Source organism: Meleagris gallopavo, chromosome 5 (assembly GCF_000146605.3).
Source record: "Meleagris gallopavo isolate NT-WF06-2002-E0010 breed Aviagen turkey brand Nicholas breeding stock chromosome 5, Turkey_5.1, whole genome shotgun sequence".
In the NCBI taxonomy this organism is placed as follows: Eukaryota; Metazoa; Chordata; class Aves; order Galliformes; family Phasianidae; genus Meleagris; species Meleagris gallopavo.
In genome coordinates this window covers 8,168,275-8,190,083 of record NC_015015.2, presented here as the reverse complement: position 1 = coordinate 8,190,083, position 21,809 = coordinate 8,168,275, and the positions used below count along the sequence as shown (strand labels likewise).

The window sequence follows — 21,809 nt, the reverse complement described above, 5'->3', positions numbered from 1 at the left end:
AAAAATATATTCAAAACAGTTGGAGAGTTTAAGAATTTTGTTCATGGGAAAGGAACTGTCAGGAGAGTGCAGAACTGAAAATCACCCAGAAAAACTAAGTAAATACATAAAGGTAAATAATTATGCACAACAGGAAAAAATCACCAAAGAGAAAGCTGGTGTCAATTACATATATATATACACATATAAACATACAGTTAAGCACACAAACATATGCACATCCCAATTGCATCCACGGGTTTTTGGCAGTTGCTTCTGGGAACACACGTACATGTCTGCCATGCTTCTCCTACAAACTGCGAGAAGTGGAGTTTCTTTTTGAGGTGCATTTGTATTTGACATCTTGTTGCTAAACAGTTTCAGCTTTTCTACACCAACCTTGATAGTACTGAGACACTTTGCTACAGTTTTGGCAGAGATATCAGTCTGTATACAGCTGCACCAAAGGACAACAAGAATGACAATGACCAGCTGCTTATGGAAGAAGTTTTTTTGGATCAGCTTCATTGGTGCAGCTCCATTTCTGATTCACAAAACAAGTGTCAGCTGCTGGAAGCAGATTTTTTTTGTCGTAATTCTGCCTCTTACAAGGCTGTGAATCTTCAGAAAGTCAGTAAGGTCCTAGGCACATGCTTAGGCACAAATGACATTTCCTTAGTTGCACTAGTGAATTTGATGAAACCTAAATTTCTCGCTGCCAACCCTGCAGCCAGACTTCTCAGCTCCTTAACAGACTACAATGTAAGTTTTTCTGTTGAATTTCAGAAAGTAGCTACATTTTAACAACTTTAATAAAAGTTATTGTACAAGTTGTTCAATTCAAAACTCAAACTTAAGGCAAAAAAGAAACCAACAACAAATTTATGGTTATATAACTCTGGTCACTAAAGGTTGTTTAAATGGCTCACAGATAACAATAACTAAAGCAAATGTGGGAAAGTAAAGGACATATGTTGGGCATGGTAATGTAGCATGTTGCTGAGCAATGTCCATCTTGATTAAGACATCAAATCTGCATGAGCAAGGAAGAATGTTTTTGAAAAGCCTGGAAAGCTCAAGAGATTCAAACATTTTAAGAGCTGCTTGATTTAGTACAGCACTGCTTCTTCTAAGATAACATTCATCAGTGAAATATATACATTCTAATAGAAGTGTTTAAGCTACAGGAAAGAAATCTTAGGAGAATATAGATGTTTCATTTAACTTACTGTGAAGTGCTTTAAGTGTACAGGTTGTACTTTCCATTGCATGTACAGCAGCTTCTTTCATACGGATGCAGGCTTTATTTGAAATCTCAGGCTTTTGTGGTTCAATATAACAAGTATGGCAAGTGGGAACAGTGTTCCTATGAAATTTTTATTATTTCTTGTGAGAGAGAAATAAAGACAACAGAATAAACTGTAAAACAATTTTGAACTGGCAATTGTGAATGTATTTTTCAGTATTAAAATTTCTTATATTAATATTTCTCTCTGGGATTTCCACATGGCACCAGGAAATCCAAAGTTTAGAATGCTGTGAAGCATTTATACTCCACTTTGGTGTCCTAACATACAAGGAATAGAAACATGCAGTTCAAGCTGTTCTGAGAGCATGCAGTATGTAAACAGGTTAATCAGCCTAGAAAGGTACCAGACAGCATAACATGGCAATTGCAGTAGTACCTCTGGACACAAGAACTATGGGCACAAGAACTGAACTATGGGCGCAAGAACTGAACAGCATACATTGTCACTACTGTCTTCAAAGTATATGACTCTTTTAACTGACTTTAAATATGACAGCCAAGTGTCTGCCAAAATTTACCACCACTGCAGCAATAACATGGGGGTGCTGCACATCTTATTTAAATGAAAATCTCTAGAAAATACCTTAGTATTAATGTTGGATTCAGATCCTTTATGAATGAGTTAAATACAGGAATACCCTATGTGCTGCATTTTTATTTTGTTAGCATCCCTTCAGCCAACACAATTGTTTTCAGCAGACAACAAAAACATGGGTTATGCTATCTTATAGCAGTAACAAACTCATAACAAAATCAAACGATTGGAAGCTTTTATCAATACCTAAAATAATATGAGTATTTCATCTGGGTGCATATACATTCATAGAAATACATACATATGTAAACATAGTGAATGCCTGATTTTGGAAGAGAGTTCAATGCAGGGACACAAAGATGATGAACGGGCTGGAGCATCTCACACATGAGGGAGGGCTGAGAGAGTTGGGGATGTTCAGTCTGGAGAAGAGGAAGCTCAGGGTGGGAGGAGGCAGGAGGATTGGAACAGATAAAGTACTGGGAAAAGTATGCCACCTGTCAACTAGCTTACCAGTAATCAGAAAGTAAACCTACAGAGTAATACCATAATGCTGGTAATCATTAGATGATTATTGCAGAACCTGACTGTACTGCAAACATTTCTGTAAAACATATACATCTAGTAAGTAAATAGTGAATCAAAACAAGATATGAAGAAGTGTTAAATTAATGTAAAATGCAGAAAGTTACAGAACAGCAGACTTCTAGGTTATGTTATACTGATGCAGTGATGTATGGTAACTAGTGAATCACGGCCTGAACCTCTGATTGATCACCTGAGGTGAGCAATGAGTCAGCCACGGGAGCACAGGTGAAGGCAATTCTCCTGAGCTACCGGAAGGGGTGGAGCCTGGCTCCACCTCTCCTACACACATTTAAGAGCTGACTGCCAGTGGGGAAGGATCTCTTCTGCAGATCCCCTTCTCTGGAGTTCTGCAGTGAGCCCAGGATGTGGGTAAACATTCTATCTATTCTCTTTTTGTTATCATAGCCTGTTTAGCCAAACTCTTATTTCATAATTGTAACATCTTTATATTCATTGATTATACAAGTGACTTCCTAAACGCTGTCAACAAAGATACAACTATTCTGTAATAACAATTAGAAATTTATTTGGCAGTCATGAGAAAAAAATTAAGTTGGAGAAATCACTACAGAGTGATAATAAAATAAATGGAAGATATTTAATATTAATTTTTAAATGGCTGCTAAATGGTGAATGCTAAATGTAGTAAGAAGAACACAGAACTTCTGAAGCGTGAAGAAGAGCAAGCTGTTGAATGTACAGAAAGTGAGTCCTGGCTCCTCAGAGCAAAGCTCAGAAATGTACACCCTCAAAATGCTTTCTTGCACTTGCCTGGAAAACTGAAAACAGACTAATCTCCCCTGTCCTCAACCCCACTTGGTGGGAGAACATATCTGGTGTCTTGATCTCACACACAGAACATCAACATCCTCAGCTGCAGGTTGGACCTGATGACCTTTTGATGTCCTTCCCTATCAGGGCTATTCTAAGATTCTACACTAAATATGAGAAAGTAAATAACAAGAAGGGCAACAAACAAACAAAAACAACAACAAAGAGGCACTCTCGTGCTGAAACAAATGGTAGAGAAGAAGAAATAGGAGACAAAGAAAGGTATACAAAACAAGATTCCACAGGTGTCTCTTCCTGAACTCAAAACTGCCAGCCAAACTAATTTTTACTTAAATGTTTCAGTTTTTATTTCTAAATAATTATGTATTTATACAAAATTGTGATAGAGTCATGTTTTTACAGTGGTATGGTACAAGCAGGTTTTGCAGCTCATATAATGTCCGTGATCAAGTGTTGTATTGAGTCTTACCATTAATTTTTGGAAAGGTTTCTCTCAGGAAAACTTTTACTGGAGATTTTTGAGCATATTTAGGTTATGACTTAAAACGACTTCATCGGAAACTAATTTGTTCAAGATTACTTTCTTATTAGGCTGTTGCCTGAGTAGCCAATGACATTTCATCACTACCATGGAGACTACAGGCTCCACTAGAATTTCAGCTACCCCTGAGGACCTCTAAAGTCAATCTCTTATTAACAAGAAAGCTAAGAAACACACTCATTCTATTTTATTTTATTTTTTTAATCTTGAAAATCAGGTAAGAATAGACTTAGGAGATTTAAGCAGTTTGCTGTTATTTGATTGGTTGTTTTTTTGTAAAATACAGAAGAGTCCCTTTACCAAGAGGTAACTGTGAGCAGATGATTCTCCCTCCCTCTCTATGCAAACATCCTTACTTCTCCTGATGCTCCCTTAAATGTATATATCTGTAAGTGAAGCTAAAAGTTTTAGAACTGTTGTGGAAGAAACATACATCTAGAAAACATGTTGACTTAGGTACGTTTGTTAAATATGACCTGGTTTAACCAGACATAGCAAAAAGACCCCCTCTCCCTAACAAATCCTAACTCTCATCTCTAAAAAAATCACAATATTTAATAGCATTAGTGAAGAATGATAAAAGTCTGAATGGATAGTGACATCAAAAAAAATTTGTTTCTGTACCCAGAAGTTTTCTGAGTGATCCACTATTTTTCCCAAGCTCTTGTGGAAAACCATATTGAAGAACAGGCAGTTCTCTATTGAGTTTCCAAAGTGACCTCAAAAGAGGTGAATTTTTGGATAATCAGAATACTCATTTATTTTAGTACACTTGTTCTTACTAGAAAGCACAGGATGCTCCCAGGCTCCACACTTCACAGGTGTGAAGCCAGGAATGAAAACTACCAAGGGCATGACGATTAGACTTCAGGTAGGATCTTTCATGTTTCTGCAAGACAAGTTTTCATGACTGATTTTAAGTGAATCAGTTCTGATGCCTATTGTTTTCATATGTACATTTTGCCTTCGTTGTGGTACTAGAAGTTACATAAGATCAATAAAATTAATATCTTTGCTATATGGTATTTTATACCAAATTATCCTTGAGCAATTCTTTGTGATGAGCGTGTATAAAATGCAAATTACAGAATGCATCTCTTTTTTTTTTAAGTTCATTGAAATATAGATAATAAAAAAAGTTGAATACATCTCAGCACCCTGTTTCTGATGCTCTGTAATTATGGCTTTCATGTCTCTGATCCATGCTGCTGGTCCACTATGCCCAAGAGGCTGTGAAAAATAAAACATTGCAAGCCTACTGTCAATTTTATTAACAGAACTATGTTTTACATGCCAATCAGCTCTGTAGAGGCTGAGGTGAAATGGATAGGAGACTGTGAAGGTAACAGCCATCTATCATAATCAAGCTAGAACCCAGATCTATGACTTTCTTAAACATATAATTCAGAGGCTAAGTAACAAATTGTGTTAACAGGACTGTAGTTGTGGTCTGTGGCTTTTAAACAGAACCACATATGGTTACTATTTCAGCTATTCCCTAACGACAAAGGCAAGGCTCCAAAATAGTCAATTAAAATAAGTATTCTCCTTTAAATTGTGGTTGTTTTTTTTTTTTTAAGTTCATAAATAAAATGGAATAAATTCCAATGAAATCAATTAGAATCCTTAGCTTGGCCCAAAAACAGTAAATTAGAGGCTATTTTAGTCCATGAGTTTTGCCTACGTTAACATATGTTCTCTTACAAATAAAAAAAAATGCTCCCATACAAAAAAAACCTTTTCCCTCTCTTCCATACACCTGGAAGGAATAGAGAATATTATGTATCAATTCTATGCAACTTATTTAGGCATATGCATTCTCTGAATTGATATTTGCTCAATTAACAGCAAAAGCAAGGGTTTTTCACAGTGTTTATACGACCAGAGAAATTTGCATTAATTTCAAAGTAAGTTAACTTTGTCCTCTAAAGACAAGTAATCTACATATGAAATTAATTCTATTTCTACTCTCACAAACACTGTAAAATTTTAGATTGTTAAATGTGTTACTGAAATTCCAATCCCCAGCTCCCAAGTGGAATTTTGTAGTTAAGAACTGAAGAAACTGACTAGAGGGAGTGGAGCAAGGTTGTTTGTTTCTTTTAGATCATAACCTGAAGTTACTTCTAAATACTTCACTGCTTCGGTACATACTATCATACTATAGCTTCTCCCTATCCCTCATCTGCTTATGGCAAGGAGTTATTGATCTTCACCGTAGCTTACATATGTGGTATTTCTGCATGCATCTTAAAAACCAATTCACATAGGTAATAAATCTGGCCTAAAACTTTTTCTGTGTTGTTCTAAAACTAGATAGATTTCTCTTTATATGTAACAGTAAAGATACATCTATTACTGTAATGAAATTTACTCCTTAAGCCTTTTTACCTTTAAAAAAAAAAAATCATTCTAAAATGCCACATATGTTCATTACTTTGTGTCATATGAATGCATTTGTGAAAGTTTACACAAAATATTGACAAAACCCAGAACTCGGCTGTACTTTATGGTATTTATCTCAACATCACACTTCAGTTTTTGAACACAAGCAGCCAACATTTCAATTGTTTAAACCAAAGGTTATACAAACATCGTAGCAACCAAATGATTAGAAGACTTCTAATATATTATAATGTTCTGTTTTAGAAATGACAGCATGTGAAAAATAAATAAAAGATGATTATTTTATAGCAGACTGGCAACTTTTTGATGCAAATTTCCAAGAAAGAATGTGATGTGTGGAAGACCAGAGAGACCTTGTTAGACAGAAAAACTCTTGCCCTTCACTTCAGTAATAAAAGACTGAACTAAAGCCACTGCACGTGTCCATACGGGATGCCACAGAAGTATGTTCAATGATTGGGTACTGAACATCAATACTACATCATATTTTCTTTCTTAATGTATATAAAAAGTGACACAATATGGATGAAGTGCATGTACGTGTGCTTAACAGTATTATAAACAAATCTACACTGAATTATGTCTTTGTTATGAAAAACACATTATATACATATATAACATTCTAAATACAAATATTTTATATTTAATAAAAAGATGGAAGAAATAAATGGAAAACTTGTGAAAACAGAAGTCACTAATTTCACATAAGTTGCTTTATTAGCAAAATGCCTACCCTTTTAAACATCAAGAAGCATCTTTAAAAAAACCAACCACTTACCTTTCATCTCTTTGATGAACAAGCTCCAGAGTCACTACACAGCAGTGTAACACAATTCCTAAACCAGACTTATTTTATTTACAACAGTGAGTAGAATACATGCACATGTCTGCTTTTCATCAAGACGACCAAAAACATTTAGAACACAGAGTTATTAGAAATGTGCAGCAACCACAAGGATGCAATTAACAGTAATGAACACTTAAGAGCAGTCAGAGCATACCACTCCAAGCTCCACAAAGCTATGTGCTTTCAACACAACATCCAAGTGTGAAAGGGTGTCTCATTTTTATTAACCTATCTGCAAGCCATGTAGGATCTGACCGAAAACAATGCAACATAGCCACAGATCAGCCATCTGCCATTGGGATGCTCTATATTCTGTATTTTTCCCTCAAGACGTTTACATTGCTTTGGAAATGCCATGTAAAATCGCAGCTGATCCCAGCCATTTCAGAGCCCCACAGCAAGGCGGCAACCAGCCACAGCAGCCAGCAGCGCCTGCACTCAAGTATCTCCGCTGATACTTTTATTAGCAAAAACACCTCCTACCGTGTAATAATTGTACTGAAGTAATAAGATTGAGCAGAAGACAGAGTTACTTCAGCTTACCAGAAGCAAGGACTGGAAGCTGCCAGGTAGAGAGCAGTTCCATGGGTGCCCACTGCACAGGGCCTCTCCCTGAGGAGAAGCCCCCACTTGCTGCCCACTCCCAGACAAAGGCATTCCCACCAAACCTGGGGGCAGCAGGATGCAGTAATTTATATAACACCAAGATCTAGTTGCTAAGAACTGATTAATTAATAGAATTAAGCACAGCCTTCTCAAACTCCCAGGATTTTAATTTGTGAAATGTTTTCTCTGTTTTGAAATACCTTAAAATACTTTACAATACTGCTGCTGTTCAACCATCATTTCTGAAAGCGCTTGCTTCCAGGAACACAAACCAAATAACAAACGGCAGGCCATGGAATAAAAGGCTGAAAGAAAGACCTCCTATCACCCTCCAAAGAAAGATGTTTGGCAATGTAGTTTTCAACATAAAATATGAGAAATGCTAGTTCATTTAACCTTTATATTGCCAAGAATTTGAATCATATGACACACACATGGTTGATTTTCTCTTAGGAGTAATAAAATCTTTCTTGTTATTGGACAGTATTTGCAAAACTGAATTCTGAGAAAAATTAATGGCTAAGTATGAAAAATTGACCTCAACATGGTTTTGGCCATTATTTCTTAATCTGCATTAACAATAAAACCTATTGCACAAAACATAATTACATAGCAAAAGCACTCCTCTGCTAAAATATAGCCTTTTTAGATCCTTAACAATTAGTACTGGCAGCCTTTTCTAAAAATGTGAAAATAATGAAAAATATTTCATTGGAGAAAATGAAAACCTTAAAATAGAAATTTGTGTGTAATTGCAAATTATTCTGAGGTAACCACAACAGCAGAAAGCAAACGCCACAGAAACCATGTCTAAAGAAATATTTTCACATTTTTCACATTATATCGCTACCTGTATGAATAAGTTGTCAACCCATATGTTAACATAAATGGCTTTTAACAGTAATTTAGTTAGATAACATATGGAAAAGAACATAACATTTATCTTCTGCTATCACAGATACTAACCACTGCTGTAGTACAGGTTGCTTTAAATGCTTGTCAGAATGCATGATTTGACAGGGGAAGAATTCTTACTCAGAGAATGAAAGTAACATTTTTAGCGCTTGGCCAATGACTATCAACCCCGAAAGAGTGAGCTTAAATGAATCTTCATGACATTGTGATTTTTATATTACTATGAATTATCAGAAATAATTCTTACATTTGCATTTCAGCAGCAGTAGATGGTCAGCACTTCACAAACACAAACAGAAAACAGTAAACCACATTTTTCACACTGCAGTATTGACTCGCTGCATCATAACTTATCTTCACTGTGTTTGTACAGCTGTCTAACATCTACCATACAGCTTGATATGCAACTCTGCACTTGATAAAGAAGGTAAATTAATCTTAAGTTTTCTTGTACAATTCCATATACCATGGGCCTATTGAAAATTTGCAGCAAGGTCTTGCTTGTTACTTTCAAACAGTAAATAGGCTAAAGAAGAATAATTGAAAAGAATGCCACACTTGGACTGAGAGACTCATGTTGACAAACGCCAGAGATCTGGCAAGCACAAGTGTTGTCATCTCTACAGAAAGCAGTGAAATACCCTTTTCTTCCCTTCCTCCCAATTGCAAAATGTTTAGAGATCAGCTACTTGTGGAACTACAACATAACTTATATTTCACAGAAATAAAACAGCTACTAACTTGAAGCAATGTTATGAGTATTTTATTCCTCTGTCTTAGTCTATTTTCAAGCATTATAGCAGCAAACATGTCACACCAGGTATAAAGAGACTAGAAACAAGCAACTATATACATGGTGGGATTATTATCAGCATTGTGTTAATATACTACTTTTCATCAATCAAGTCATGAAAAGTTCTGAAATGATAGAAGTTCTGTAAAGGTATCTGACTTTTATTTTAATAGACTCAAGTAAAGCAAGCAAGTGCATTCAATTAAAAGGAAAAAAAAGACAATACACATAAAAAAACTTGATACTAGAAACCAGGAAAATCTTGAACAGCAATGGAGAGATGGGCAATAAACTATAAGAATGCAATCTTCCTGATTTTGTAATATGTGGTACTGTTCCCAGTAAGACAAAGATTTTTGTACATGCCAATCATACAGTTTTACATTCAAAAAATACTTAGAGAAGCAACCAATCTGTACACATTATTACTAACAATTCACATTATTGGTAGCAGAGGTTTGCTGGCTGGGGAACATCAGAGTTCCTATCTCATGAGGAAATGACCCAGGTAAGACCCAGGGAAAACCATCAAGCTGAGACATACTGCATACACATCCCACTCAACCCATCGCATACCGCAAGACCAGTTGAGTGCCAGGACTGTGCCCAAACTATGACCTATGCCCCTTGGGTCCTCTCTTCCTCACAGCTTTCATATTTGCTGCCATATGCCCCATGGTAATAACAATATTTTTTTCTATTTTGGAGAAACCAATCGGAAAAAGCAATAATGTTAACAAAAAAATCTGAGACAGGACATTCAAGGACACAGTTTTTACAATTCAAATAGTTCTGTAAGCAATATTGCAGACTACTCCCCCAAAATTCCATCATCATTAATTTGGCATTCTAAATAAAAGCATGACTACATTTTCAGTTATGATCACATTTCTAAAATCAAGTTTCTGTATTTTTCTAATAGACACTGTTTAAGCTCCTTGGTCTCATGACCTGCAGCTAACAAGATTCATTCCTCTACAGCAAAATGCTGACTTGCTGAGACTCTTTGCAGCAAGGACAAATTTAACTATGTTCTTAATAATATATTTTTGTCTTGAACTGATATAGAGAAGCTCCAAAAATGTCACAATTTATATATTGTTCCCAATAATACAGCTGAACAAAGTGCACAGACAAATTATAAATCAAGCTTTTATCTTAATAAATAATTTCATATGTCATAAAAGTGGATGTAGTGAATACTAACTAGCTGCCCAGTGTCAAGAGTTCAGATGTTTTCACATTGGCTAAGCTTACTACTGAGAAATGGAAATTTCCATCTTATATTTCAAAGATACAAAAATATTATCAGGAAAAAAGGAGAGGAAAAAAAGGGGGAAAAAATAACCCCTCCCTGTGCCTCCTTAATCCATATATTTGTTTCCTCTGCATGATTTGAGTTGATTTTGCTACATTTATTAAGAAAAATAACAACCATTCTATTTTACTTCAGTATGACTTTACAGACATTCATTTCTATGAAGATTTGAAGACCCCAGAAGAACTAAAATCATTCTAGAGTGAACATTTATTTTTCACAAACAGAAAAACTGCAATTGCTGACCTTATTAAAAGTTAATGTCAGTGCTTCTTTCCTCAGAAAAGAAAATTTCCTCAACTCAGTATTTTCTTCTTCTATCTGTTAAGATGTGGCAAATAAAGACATTTGTATTTCCTTCCTATTGTCTAAAATTCTGATTTTTTTTTTCCCCCTCAGAAGTACTTCTAGAGTAGGACCAAAATTTGTGGTACGGTACGTCTAGAAAATTCTGTTTTCTGATTTGAAGGAAAATCTATGATTCCAGAATATATAGCAGGTGCAACATTACATTTATCATATGGTTAAATCAGAACAATGAATCAAATGAAGATCAAAAGAAGTCATACACATATTTTATTCTCATAGCTACCTGCTAAAAAGTTTATAACTTACTTACCAGTAAATTATCTGTAGAATAAATTAATAGATTAACTGAAACACCAAAGAAAGTGAGTTTCTGACACAACATAGAAAAGCACAGCTACAACTATGAATAATGGAAGGTTTATTTTTTTCTTGAAATATGTTTGCACTTGTGACAACAAAGACGAAAAACTTACCTTTTGCTAAACTGTGCAGCAGGTGTTATACATGTTAGGGTAGTTGAAAACTACCCAGAAAAGTTAACACCATTCATAAAAAAGTATGTAAAGCTATTATGAATTTCTTCAATACTTAATACTGAATCTAAATGCTATCTAAATTAATAAGAATGGAAACAATTTCCTTTCTATTTTTCATACTATGCAGTATTTCAGTATAGATCTTTGCATTTTCTCCTTTATCCTTCCAACTACAAAATGTGTTAAGTCACTCTCACCTAATATCAGCCACCTCACTGTAGTACGTGGTCCTATAATTCAATTTTGCTTCTCCACATCACTGTAAACGATTTTTACTTAACACAGTAACAAAAAGACAAAGAACCAAACCTTCCCACACTGTACCTGCAAAGCACAGTTCATCATTCGTACTATGTAGTCAAACTGCTGATGGTCCAGTATCGCTCGATTTTGTTTAACATGCAGGCCTAATTCCTGTGTCAGGCAGTGACGGGCTGCCTTCCCTTTTAGGGCTCTCAGAGCTGCAGGCAAGGTCTGGAGAAAAGAAAATCTAACTTCACTAACATGAAATTGCAAAACAATGAGAATCATATATTCTTTATCAGGAAACATCAAGTCATAGTATCTGAATGCCTTTCAGACTTGAATATCAGATTTTCATGTAATAGACTCAAGCAAAATCAGACTACAAGTAAAATTTTTACTTTCCACCATGTTTTTTTTTTTTCTGGTGCATAAAACAACATCTCTCATCTACATCTCTAAACGGAAACAAGTGACTATAGAAAGGCACAAAATGAACAGGAAATTGGAAGTGGATTACTATGCATGAAAGCACATGCTGTATCTGTACCAGCCAGGCTAGGTCTTAAGTTCGCATATCAAGGCCAGCTAGCATGGTTTTTGATAAACAGTGAATGACAAATGGTTTTAAACGATGCATACCACTCATAGCACTGAGCCACAAGACTGTTATGAAGTTTACCCTAAATTAGGGCCAATAAAATATTTATACCAACGATTTAACGATGTAGCAAGTGCTACCTCAGTGATTATCAACTGTGTCCCTTTAGAGTAGTTTTAATAGACAGCAAAAGATAAACAACAAAAGGCAGCTGATTATCAAAGGACAACTTTTCTAGGCAGAAAATATTGCTGAAATTTTCTAGCTGACTGCAAGTTGAACGAGGTTAAAAACTACTGTGCAACACATGCATTCAAAACTCTTTAAAGAGAGCTACACATTTTATTAGGATTTTTCTCTTCTGCATTTGGATAGGCTATCTTAGGAAACTAGAGTTTCTTGGTTCACGTCTTGAGTTATGCAACCTCACAGATATACAGATGAAACTATTCTGAGAAATCCAAAAATTTCTGAAAATAATTATACTGCCATTTTCAGATGCATAATCAAGTTTGAATACGTATATGAGTGATCACTCTGGAATAGAAATATTAAAATTCTATGGGCAGAATCTACAAAAAGGGACAGCATTTTAATGTAAAAAAATAAGGATGTTAACAACTTAAACATCTGAGAAAAAACTGAGGTGAAATATTGACATCTACCTCTGAGTTCTATCAAACTACTGATTTTAAAAAACAGCAGAATTAATCAGGATGAAAATTTTGAAAGAACATTGGCTGACACATAGTGGAATGTTTGTATATATCTTCTGTTTACATGCCTCAGTGTCAACATGGTTAGATCAATACACAATTATTCTTAAAAAAATTAATCATGTGGACAATACTATTCATAATGGCCGTATAAATTTACGCATTCAAGTTTCCAAATTTATTTGCCTCATATTACATATAAGATTGCACTGAGATTATTCATTTTATCATTTACTTCATCACTTAAATTACAAAAATAATAGTTTGAAATATAAGACTACAAAAAATAATTTATGCAAAGGTCAGTCTCCATTTTGTTCATTAGCAGAATTTATGCATATTTAAGAAAGTTAAAATTTAATTTTATTACCTTTTCAGTCTCCAAAAATTTATTTTCAAAAATGAATGAGATGCAGTTTCTAACAACTTCCAACCTTTGTGCACTATTGAAAACCGTGCTTCCTTTTTCCATTATGGAAACTAACATAAAAAGAGAAGAATATGCATGTATGAATGTATTCTGCAATAGCCACAAAGAATACCAGAAAGTTCTTAAAAATAAACAATGTGCCCTCTATTCTATTCTGTTAAGCAAATACTATCAGTAAGCATATATGTATGTAAACATAGAATCTGTTTTTTTTCAATGCCACCTGCATGAGAGCACTCTGATTTTTAACTAAAGTAGTAGATGTTCCCCATTGGTTTTCTATAGGCACAACAAGATTCCAATCCAGAAGAAGTTAACATGTTAACGAAATCCATAAATACATAGAAATTGATATAAAATACATCTGTATGTATGTATATATACACACACACACTTGTTCCAAAGCAAACCATATAGCTTTGTACATTTCACAGGAGAAATCAGGCAGGAGATAGCTACTTTGTTCTAAAAGAATTCTTCAGCCATGTCAAGAATCCAATGACATGAAATAAAATCCAAAAAATGTATTCTCTTTTCTAGATACAAATTTGCTGGGATCTAAAGATTATTTTCTTAACATGGTGATCTGCTGTGAATTTCAAGAAAAAAAATTAAGAATCTAGTAAATAGACTATAATTGCAGAATAGTTCCTTCTTTTGTAGATAATGAGCTCCTAGTATACAAGGACATTGACACTAATGATAGTTGGGAATATGGCTGTGAAAGTTATTTGAAAAAATGTAAAGTTTTGACATAAATATATGCTCATTAAGAAAGGAAACCTTTTTTTGTACTTAGCCCGGAAACACTTTTAAAGAACATAACAGATAAGTAGCAGATAAGACAATAAGATCAAAAGATACAGTCAAAAGCAATGGCAGGTAAATGGAGTTTATCCTCTTCTTACACAAATCCAAAGAGAAATAGGTCACAAGGGGCCATCTAGTTCATCCCCACTGTCCCAAGTCAGGATCAACTCTATATTATTACTCTTGTTTGTCTAATAAGTTCCCAAAGTTCTGTGATAACAGACTCTGTGGCTTCCCAAGAAATCCATTCAAATGACTCACAATCTTCAATTTACCAAGTTTTCCCTGACAAATAACTTCAGTTTGTAATTACATGGATTAATTCTTATCACTACAGATTATCCCCTTCTTTTTAACAGCATCTTACATAATTGAAGACTGTTACTATGTGTCCCCTCAGTCTTCTGATTTTTAGTCTAAACAACTCTCCATCTTTCCACACACGTCACATTCTCCAGGCCACTGGTCATTCTTTTTGCCTTTTTCTGGACTCCCTCCAACACAACCAAAAACGCAGGCGATCTTCCAGTGTCCAAAAATGGATACAGACTACAATGAAAGGATTTCTTCATGGGGTTCACTGATTGTACTCCTGTTTATACATCCTACTAAGATGTTTGTCTTTTTTGCAATAGTTTGACATTGCTGGGTCATGTTTGCCCTATTATAATTCCAAAATGAATTTCTGAAGAAATGTTGCCTAGTCAGTCAAGCATGCCCATGCAACTGCAATACATTATTTGAAGAAAAAGGATAGAGAAGGACACTCAACAGAGATCAGTCATCTAATTTTCCATGATAAATTGCAATTCTAAATCCCTCCTTGAATAATTTTTACAAGCTCTACTACCTTCCTGTATCCTGCATGTTACTGAATACACTTTTTTATGCCATCATCCAGACTGATGAATATGATTATGATGAATATAATTTTTCTGGCATTAAAACCAAATGTAAAACATTTCTTCATCTGCTCTTTATATTTAGGTAAGGATATGTAGACACATTTTAGATAAAGCCCTTTCGTCAGCATCCCCCTTCTCTGGGTTGAGCAAACCAAGGACCTCATATATCTTACTCTCTAGACCCTTCACCTCCTTTGTACTCCACCTTTGGAGGCTCTCTGATAGCTTTACATCCTTACATTGCAGCATCCAGAATTGCAAAGGCTGGCTGAGGTGAGATTAGTGCAGAGCAGAATGGAATCGTCCTTTCCCTTGACTGGCTGGTAGTAGTAAAGAGTGACAGAGAAGGTCTCACCTTAGCCTCCTATTCTCCAGGCTAAAGGACTCCAGTTTCCCCAGCTCTTCCTCATATGTCTTGTTTTCTAGCCCCTCCACCAGCTTGGTTCCCCTTCTCTGAATAAATTCCAACAACTTGGTATTTTTCTTGGGAGCAATACATTGCAACCATGCTGATCATACATTCAAAACATGAGAAACAGTAGAAGTCATGGAACAAGTAAACATACCAACAGGTGGACCTGCTGGAACAACACACTTCTTGTCCCCTCTAGTGGCAGTGGGGGCACCCTGACTCCTTGCAAGGCCTTCCTGGAGCAGCTCCTGTACCCGGCACTCATTGATCCGGGGGAATGGGAGGATGTGAACTCGCAAGTGGGAGCCCTCCGTGGGCCGTGGCACTTTCTGGAATGCTATGTGGGGATTGGGATTCTCCTGCAGGCCAAAGACAAAAATTTTAACTTGTATTACCAGCTGTCTCAACCATTTTTATCACTGTTATTACCTGTCATATCTGAGGGACTAAGCAACTAACACAGATGACTAATGACATGTTTGAAATTTGTATAATCCTTGATTCATTAAACATAATATTTCCAATCTCCTTAAATGCTTTTATAAAATTATTTTTGTCAATATTCAATGTAATTCAAAAAAGGAAGAGAGCAAAAGAAAATCACAGTTTAACTTAGGTTGCTTTTATGCAACTTAATATTTGCAGTTTAAGTAGAAGATAGAAAAATCATCCTACTGAATAGAGACAAATTTAAAAATATTATAATATACAGTCTTATCACCAAGTAATCAGAAACATTCTCATCTTTGTCAAATCTAGAAATGAAAATTCATTTTTGTATCATGTTTGAAACTACTGTCCTATTTCCCTAGGTAACAATTTTCTATCTTCTGTATGTATCATAAAAATGTTATACAGTTCACTGTTTACACAGTAGAAACAAAAGATTTACAGGTGATCAAAGAGAGGAAATGATGGACTGAAACTGTAATATATATATAAAAAAAAAGGAAGCTGTCCCAACAGATTTGAAGTGTTCTCAACAGACAGAAAAGACTTCAATCATTGACAAAAGACAAAATTTCCAATGTGAAAAGTAAAGTTTGCCTACAGTGATTTTTCACTCATTCTTTTATGATCTTTGCAAGTATAATATGCACAAAATTTTCACCCTTGCTTTAAGGTTTTCACTGCCTTGTTTCACCAAAATAATTGCTCCACCTGCTACTGCATAATTGTTCTAATAATTTTCTTCATCTTGACATTAATGTGCAATACCAAAGATGAGCATAAGTGCTCTCTATCATACAACAGAGATGCTGATTATATGTGTGATACTATACTTCTTGTACTGTGTCAGTACGTTCTTCAGCATTTGTGGCATCTTTTGTCACAGGTGGTCAGCAACTGAGTATACTACAAACCACATTTCATTTTACTGCCTCCACATTGATTTCAGCATATGTAAGATATAATTCCCAGAAAGAAATCCTAAGGACAGTGAAGTATGAAAATCCAGAATTTCTTTTATTTTTTCCTCAAATAGCTGATAATCTTTTCTGGTTTTTTGTCTCTTTTCTGGCTTCAGGTACTACCTTTTCCAAAATATGGCAGAGATCTAAATGCAACACAAAATTTCTACCACCATTAAGAGTATCACATCTTGTGTCTTGAGCAATGTAATACCAATCAAATCAAACAATATATTTTCTTCTCTTCATTCAAATACCAGGGGTTGTCATTGGTCATATTTGAACTTAATCAGTTTTACTTTACGCTGCTCCTTATAATTGGCTACATACAGCTGCCAAAGAGTGCCATTCAATCAATCAGTTTTTTGTTATACAAGCACAACCAGCTTGCAATAAAACTCAAAACTAGCAGTTAGCCTGATGCTTTCATTTAGAGAAGCCAAAGGCAACAAGGAGACTGAATACGTCAATTTGAGACAAAATTGATAGATTTGGTCTCAGATGCAGAAAAACAAACCAGCTACTTAGCTGTGCAAATTCTTTGTGGAGAGTTTAATGTAACAAGCCAAAAATCTAGCTATTAGGATGACAGTAGCAGATGCCAGGAGACGCAAGGCTGAGAAAGGAAACACAAGATCAACAGGGGGTAAAAAAATGATATTAAATGGGAAAAAGAAAGAAAGGAAAAATAATTATTTCAAATTCCATTTCATGGACAAGAGAAATCCAGACGGAAGATACAGAAAGAGTAACTTTCATCTTGGACATCACAAAGCTAATGGCAGCTCTGCATATGCAATGATACACAGATCAGGAACGTAGGTCTAATGTCTTCAACTACTGAAGCAATAGATGCCAAAAACTTGTCTAGATTTTCCACCTGTACCAGCTAGAATAATAAAAATGTTATTTCTCCCTAACAAACTTTGTTTCTCATATGTATTTAGACTATTACAGCTACAAGATAATGATCTTGGTTGGATGTCAGGGGGAAATTCTTTACAGAGAGAGTGGTGAGGTGCTGGAACAGGCTGCCCAGAGAGGCTGTGGATGGTCCATCCCTGGAGGTGTTCAAGGCTAGACTGGATGGGGCCCTGGGCAGCCTGATCTGGTATTAAATGGGGAGGTTGGTGGCCCTGCGTGTGGCAGGGGGGTTGGAGATTCATGATCCTTGAGGTCCTTTCCAACCATGGCCATTCTGTGATTCTTGATTATGTGATCATTAAAACTGTGGAATAAGATTAGAATACGTCATGCAGTGAGATTAAAATGAGATCACTCAAAGCATAACTTTTGGAAACAATGTTGCTTACCAAAGTACATTATTTAAAGATGTATAATTATTAAAAATGTGACTTCTGAAGTCATTGACTTAGTGGTGAAGCAGTATCACATCAGTTGCAACAGTATAAGTAAATCTTATCATGGGAACAAATGAAAATGAATGATTTTTGATACTTATTTTAAGAAATCATTTAACTGAGAAGTTGTAAATATACAGTAGGTTCTTTCATTATGAAAGGCAGAGAGAGAGAGATGCACACAGACACACACAGACTAGAAAACAAATACAAATGTTCCCCATTTTGTCAGTAATAGTTCAGAATCATAATAGCAATTATATTTTGGAAGATTTTTTCTGTATTTATGGGACATTACCACACTAATCATATGCTTGTAACACTGTAGCCCTAAGCACTGTAAAAAAACAAACAAACGAACAAACAGGAACAAACCCAATCTTCTGAAATATAGCTTGATTTTATTGAAAATTAGGCGTGCTATTCCTCGTTTTCTTCTGCCATGCCTTCTGCATATTTGAATCTACACATCTCCACCATCAAACCAAAAAGATCCAGACTAGTTTTACCTGAATATTGCCCATGGACTTTTTAATAAACCTAATGGTCATGAATACTGTAGAACTGTCAATCAATAAAGCTTCTGTCAGTGTTAGCCTGAAATAAAGACCCAAATCTGGAGACAGCATTTTGTTATATATAGAGCATTACTGTTAAGTAAGTGGCACAGAATATAACTCCTATTCAGGAACTTTAATTTCAAGATTCATAATTTTAACTTGTAATAGAAAATGATTCCATCAGTACTTATCAGAAAGAGAATGGTATAGTACAAGGAGGTGTACCATGAAATATGTAACACTTTATTACAGATTAAATTTCATGGATGAAATTAAGGTATGTAGCAAATATTCTCCTGTCTGATGTTCCGATACATTTTCCAAAGGAATATTCACTTAAATAAGTCTAAGACATATGTGTGAGATTATCAGTGTTAAGATACTTTAACATTTATGTTCTGTAACACGGAAAAAAAGTAACATTTCCTACACATTTTTAAATGTGAAATGTTTTCAGTTCAGAAAGATGCATTTACTGTCTCTTCTAATGTCTAATATAAACAAGGTAGGTTAACATATGTATCAGTTAGAATCATCAAATGGTTTAGGTTGGAAAGGACTTCCAGGATTACCCAGTTTCAACTGCCTGCCATGGGAAGGGACACCTCTCACTAGCCCATGTTGCTCAAAGCCCCATCCAGCCTGCCCTTGAACGCCTCCAGAGAAGGGACACCCAAAAAGCACATTTAAAACTCCCTTTCAGTTGTAAAAACTGGACATCCAGTTGCAACAAACATGCACCTAAATAAACAGAATTCCCTACATAAAGCTTGGCAGAAAATGACATGAAAGAAGTTTTAAACTTTTCTTCTTTCACTACCATTAATTTTATGCTCTTGTACTGAGATTACAAGAAAGGGTACATGGTTCAATCTGCTGTGCATCATTCACATTCATCAGCTCTACCTGGTTAGTGTATGAGAATGCAGATGAAAAATTCAGAACCACTTCTATTAGCAGAAGAGGTCTAACAGTGACAGTTATCGGTTGTTTCCAGTGCATGCATACACCATGACCCAGACAACACAGAGGACCCATTTCCCAACTCCTGAGTGCCTGCACACCCATTGCCTGCTGACCAGTGTACCCTGGTTAGCTTTTCTTCCTCAACAGCTTCCTTCGAACCACAGCTCCAACCTCTGACTTAAGTCACTCCATGCACTTCCCTGAAAGCATGGATTAGGACTGATGGTTGTACCCTGGCTAAGTAACCACTAAGTAATGCTGTCAAAAATACCTCCACTTACAAAATACTTTGTGTTTGAGAAGACACTTTACTAAACATGCTCACAGACTTTAAAGTTCCATCTTAACACAACTTCACTTGAAATGTATATAATATCGCTACTATATTGAAAAATATACTACAGCTTTATTCTTCCCATAGCTCTCTTCAATGAATAAACACCTAAAATGCAATATTTTAAAACAGCAGGCAAGAAACCTCCCAGACTATGTTCTTGGATATTATGTAGAATTAGTAAAACAATACAATCAATGTGAACAGAACAGTTCCTCTAACAACTCTTCTGACTTGGGTCTGACCACGTAACACAAAACTCCTCTTCATAATTGCAGACAAGGTGAAGAGAAGCACAGCAGGAGCGGCCATGGAGTATGGTGTATAAGCCTAAATAAATCCTTTCATTCAAAAATGTAGAAAGGTCATTTGGCAATTTCGGAGGAAACTGAGAAAGAGTGAAAAGAGAAAGAGTGGAGGGTGGGAAAAAGAGAGACCATATCTGAACACAGGTACACAAATTCTGCAAACAAGGACAATACTGAAAGCTGGACTAGCCTCATTTCATACACACCATTTAAAAGATATAGATGCATTTTCCACCCAAAATCTACAGACACAAGACCGCCATGTGCAAGAGCTGTAAAACTTTGGATTTACTATGTTAAATATATTAATCCTACCAAAAACAGAGACTGCCTTAACACTGATGAAATGCTCAAAGACAATACATTATGGGGGAAAAAAAAAAAAGGCAAAAAAAAGCCCAGAATTTAGCACTAGTTAGAAATTTCTGTGTTTTTTTATAGCAGAGCAGTTGTAAATTATAGTTCTGCGGAAGTGGGATACAGAAGATAGGGTGATAAAGGTGTTGACTGATTGCAAAATAGATATTGCTTTGTTGAGTCTGAACAACGACAGGAAATATGACGAGGACATAGATTAGCTGATGCCAAATAAAACAAGTAAACAATTAAAAAAACCCTATTTAATGGAATGTTAAGGGATTTTAGAAAAGCACTGTACAACATAAAGGCATGATAGGAAGGAAAGAATGAAACTGAAAACAGTATTCTAGGAAACCCAAGGAGTCCAAGAAGCAACCCGTAAGATGTTAAATAGTTAACACTTTTTGGACATAGAAACCAGGGGCCTGGGTTACACAGCAGGGCACATCTGCTGGAAGAATATACTATGCCAAACTGGATATACAGTTTTCTGTATACTGTTGAAGTATGATAGGAGATTTGTTTGGTTGCAGCAGAGAAAATAACAGTTAATATATATTTAGTGAATACACATGAAAAAAACTGTGCTAAATAGCAGTAGGATATTGGTAATTTATTATTAACATTAATAAATCGGTATTAATATATTGAACTTCCTTAATATACAAAATTGAGATTTCAAGTTCCCAAGTCTTTAGTTATAATGCAGATGACAACTACAAGCACTCATTTCTGTTCTCAGACACTGAATCAATCTCAGAAAACTGAATTTTCAGTGTTATCAATTATGAAGTGCAATAGGTAAACTTACATTTTTGAAGAGCTGTTCTGCAAGTTCTCTAACATGCTTTATCATTTTTGGTGGATTACCTTCATCAGCCTTAATTCTTTCAACTTCAAAGGCTACCAACTTAAAA

The 21,809-nt window shown here is 35.4% G+C and overlaps 1 protein-coding gene across 1 annotated transcript in view; it reads right to left on the bottom strand.

Annotated features, from left to right (window-relative positions):
- LOC104910984 (myotubularin-related protein 13-like) overlaps window positions 1-21,798 on the bottom strand; it is a 32,286-nt gene extending 10,488 nt beyond the window's left edge. Inside the window, exons 1-4 of the mRNA XM_010710938.2 lie at window positions 21,704-21,798; window positions 15,746-15,950; window positions 13,405-13,514; window positions 11,799-11,948 (exon numbers count right to left, since the gene is read on the bottom strand). Of these exons, the coding sequence (XP_010709240.1) occupies window positions 11,799-11,948; window positions 13,405-13,514; window positions 15,746-15,950; window positions 21,704-21,748 (510 nt within the window). The 5' untranslated portion in view covers window positions 21,749-21,798. The remainder of the gene's footprint in view (window positions 1-11,798; window positions 11,949-13,404; window positions 13,515-15,745; window positions 15,951-21,703) is intronic.
- Window positions 21,799-21,809: the final 11 nt, after the last annotated feature.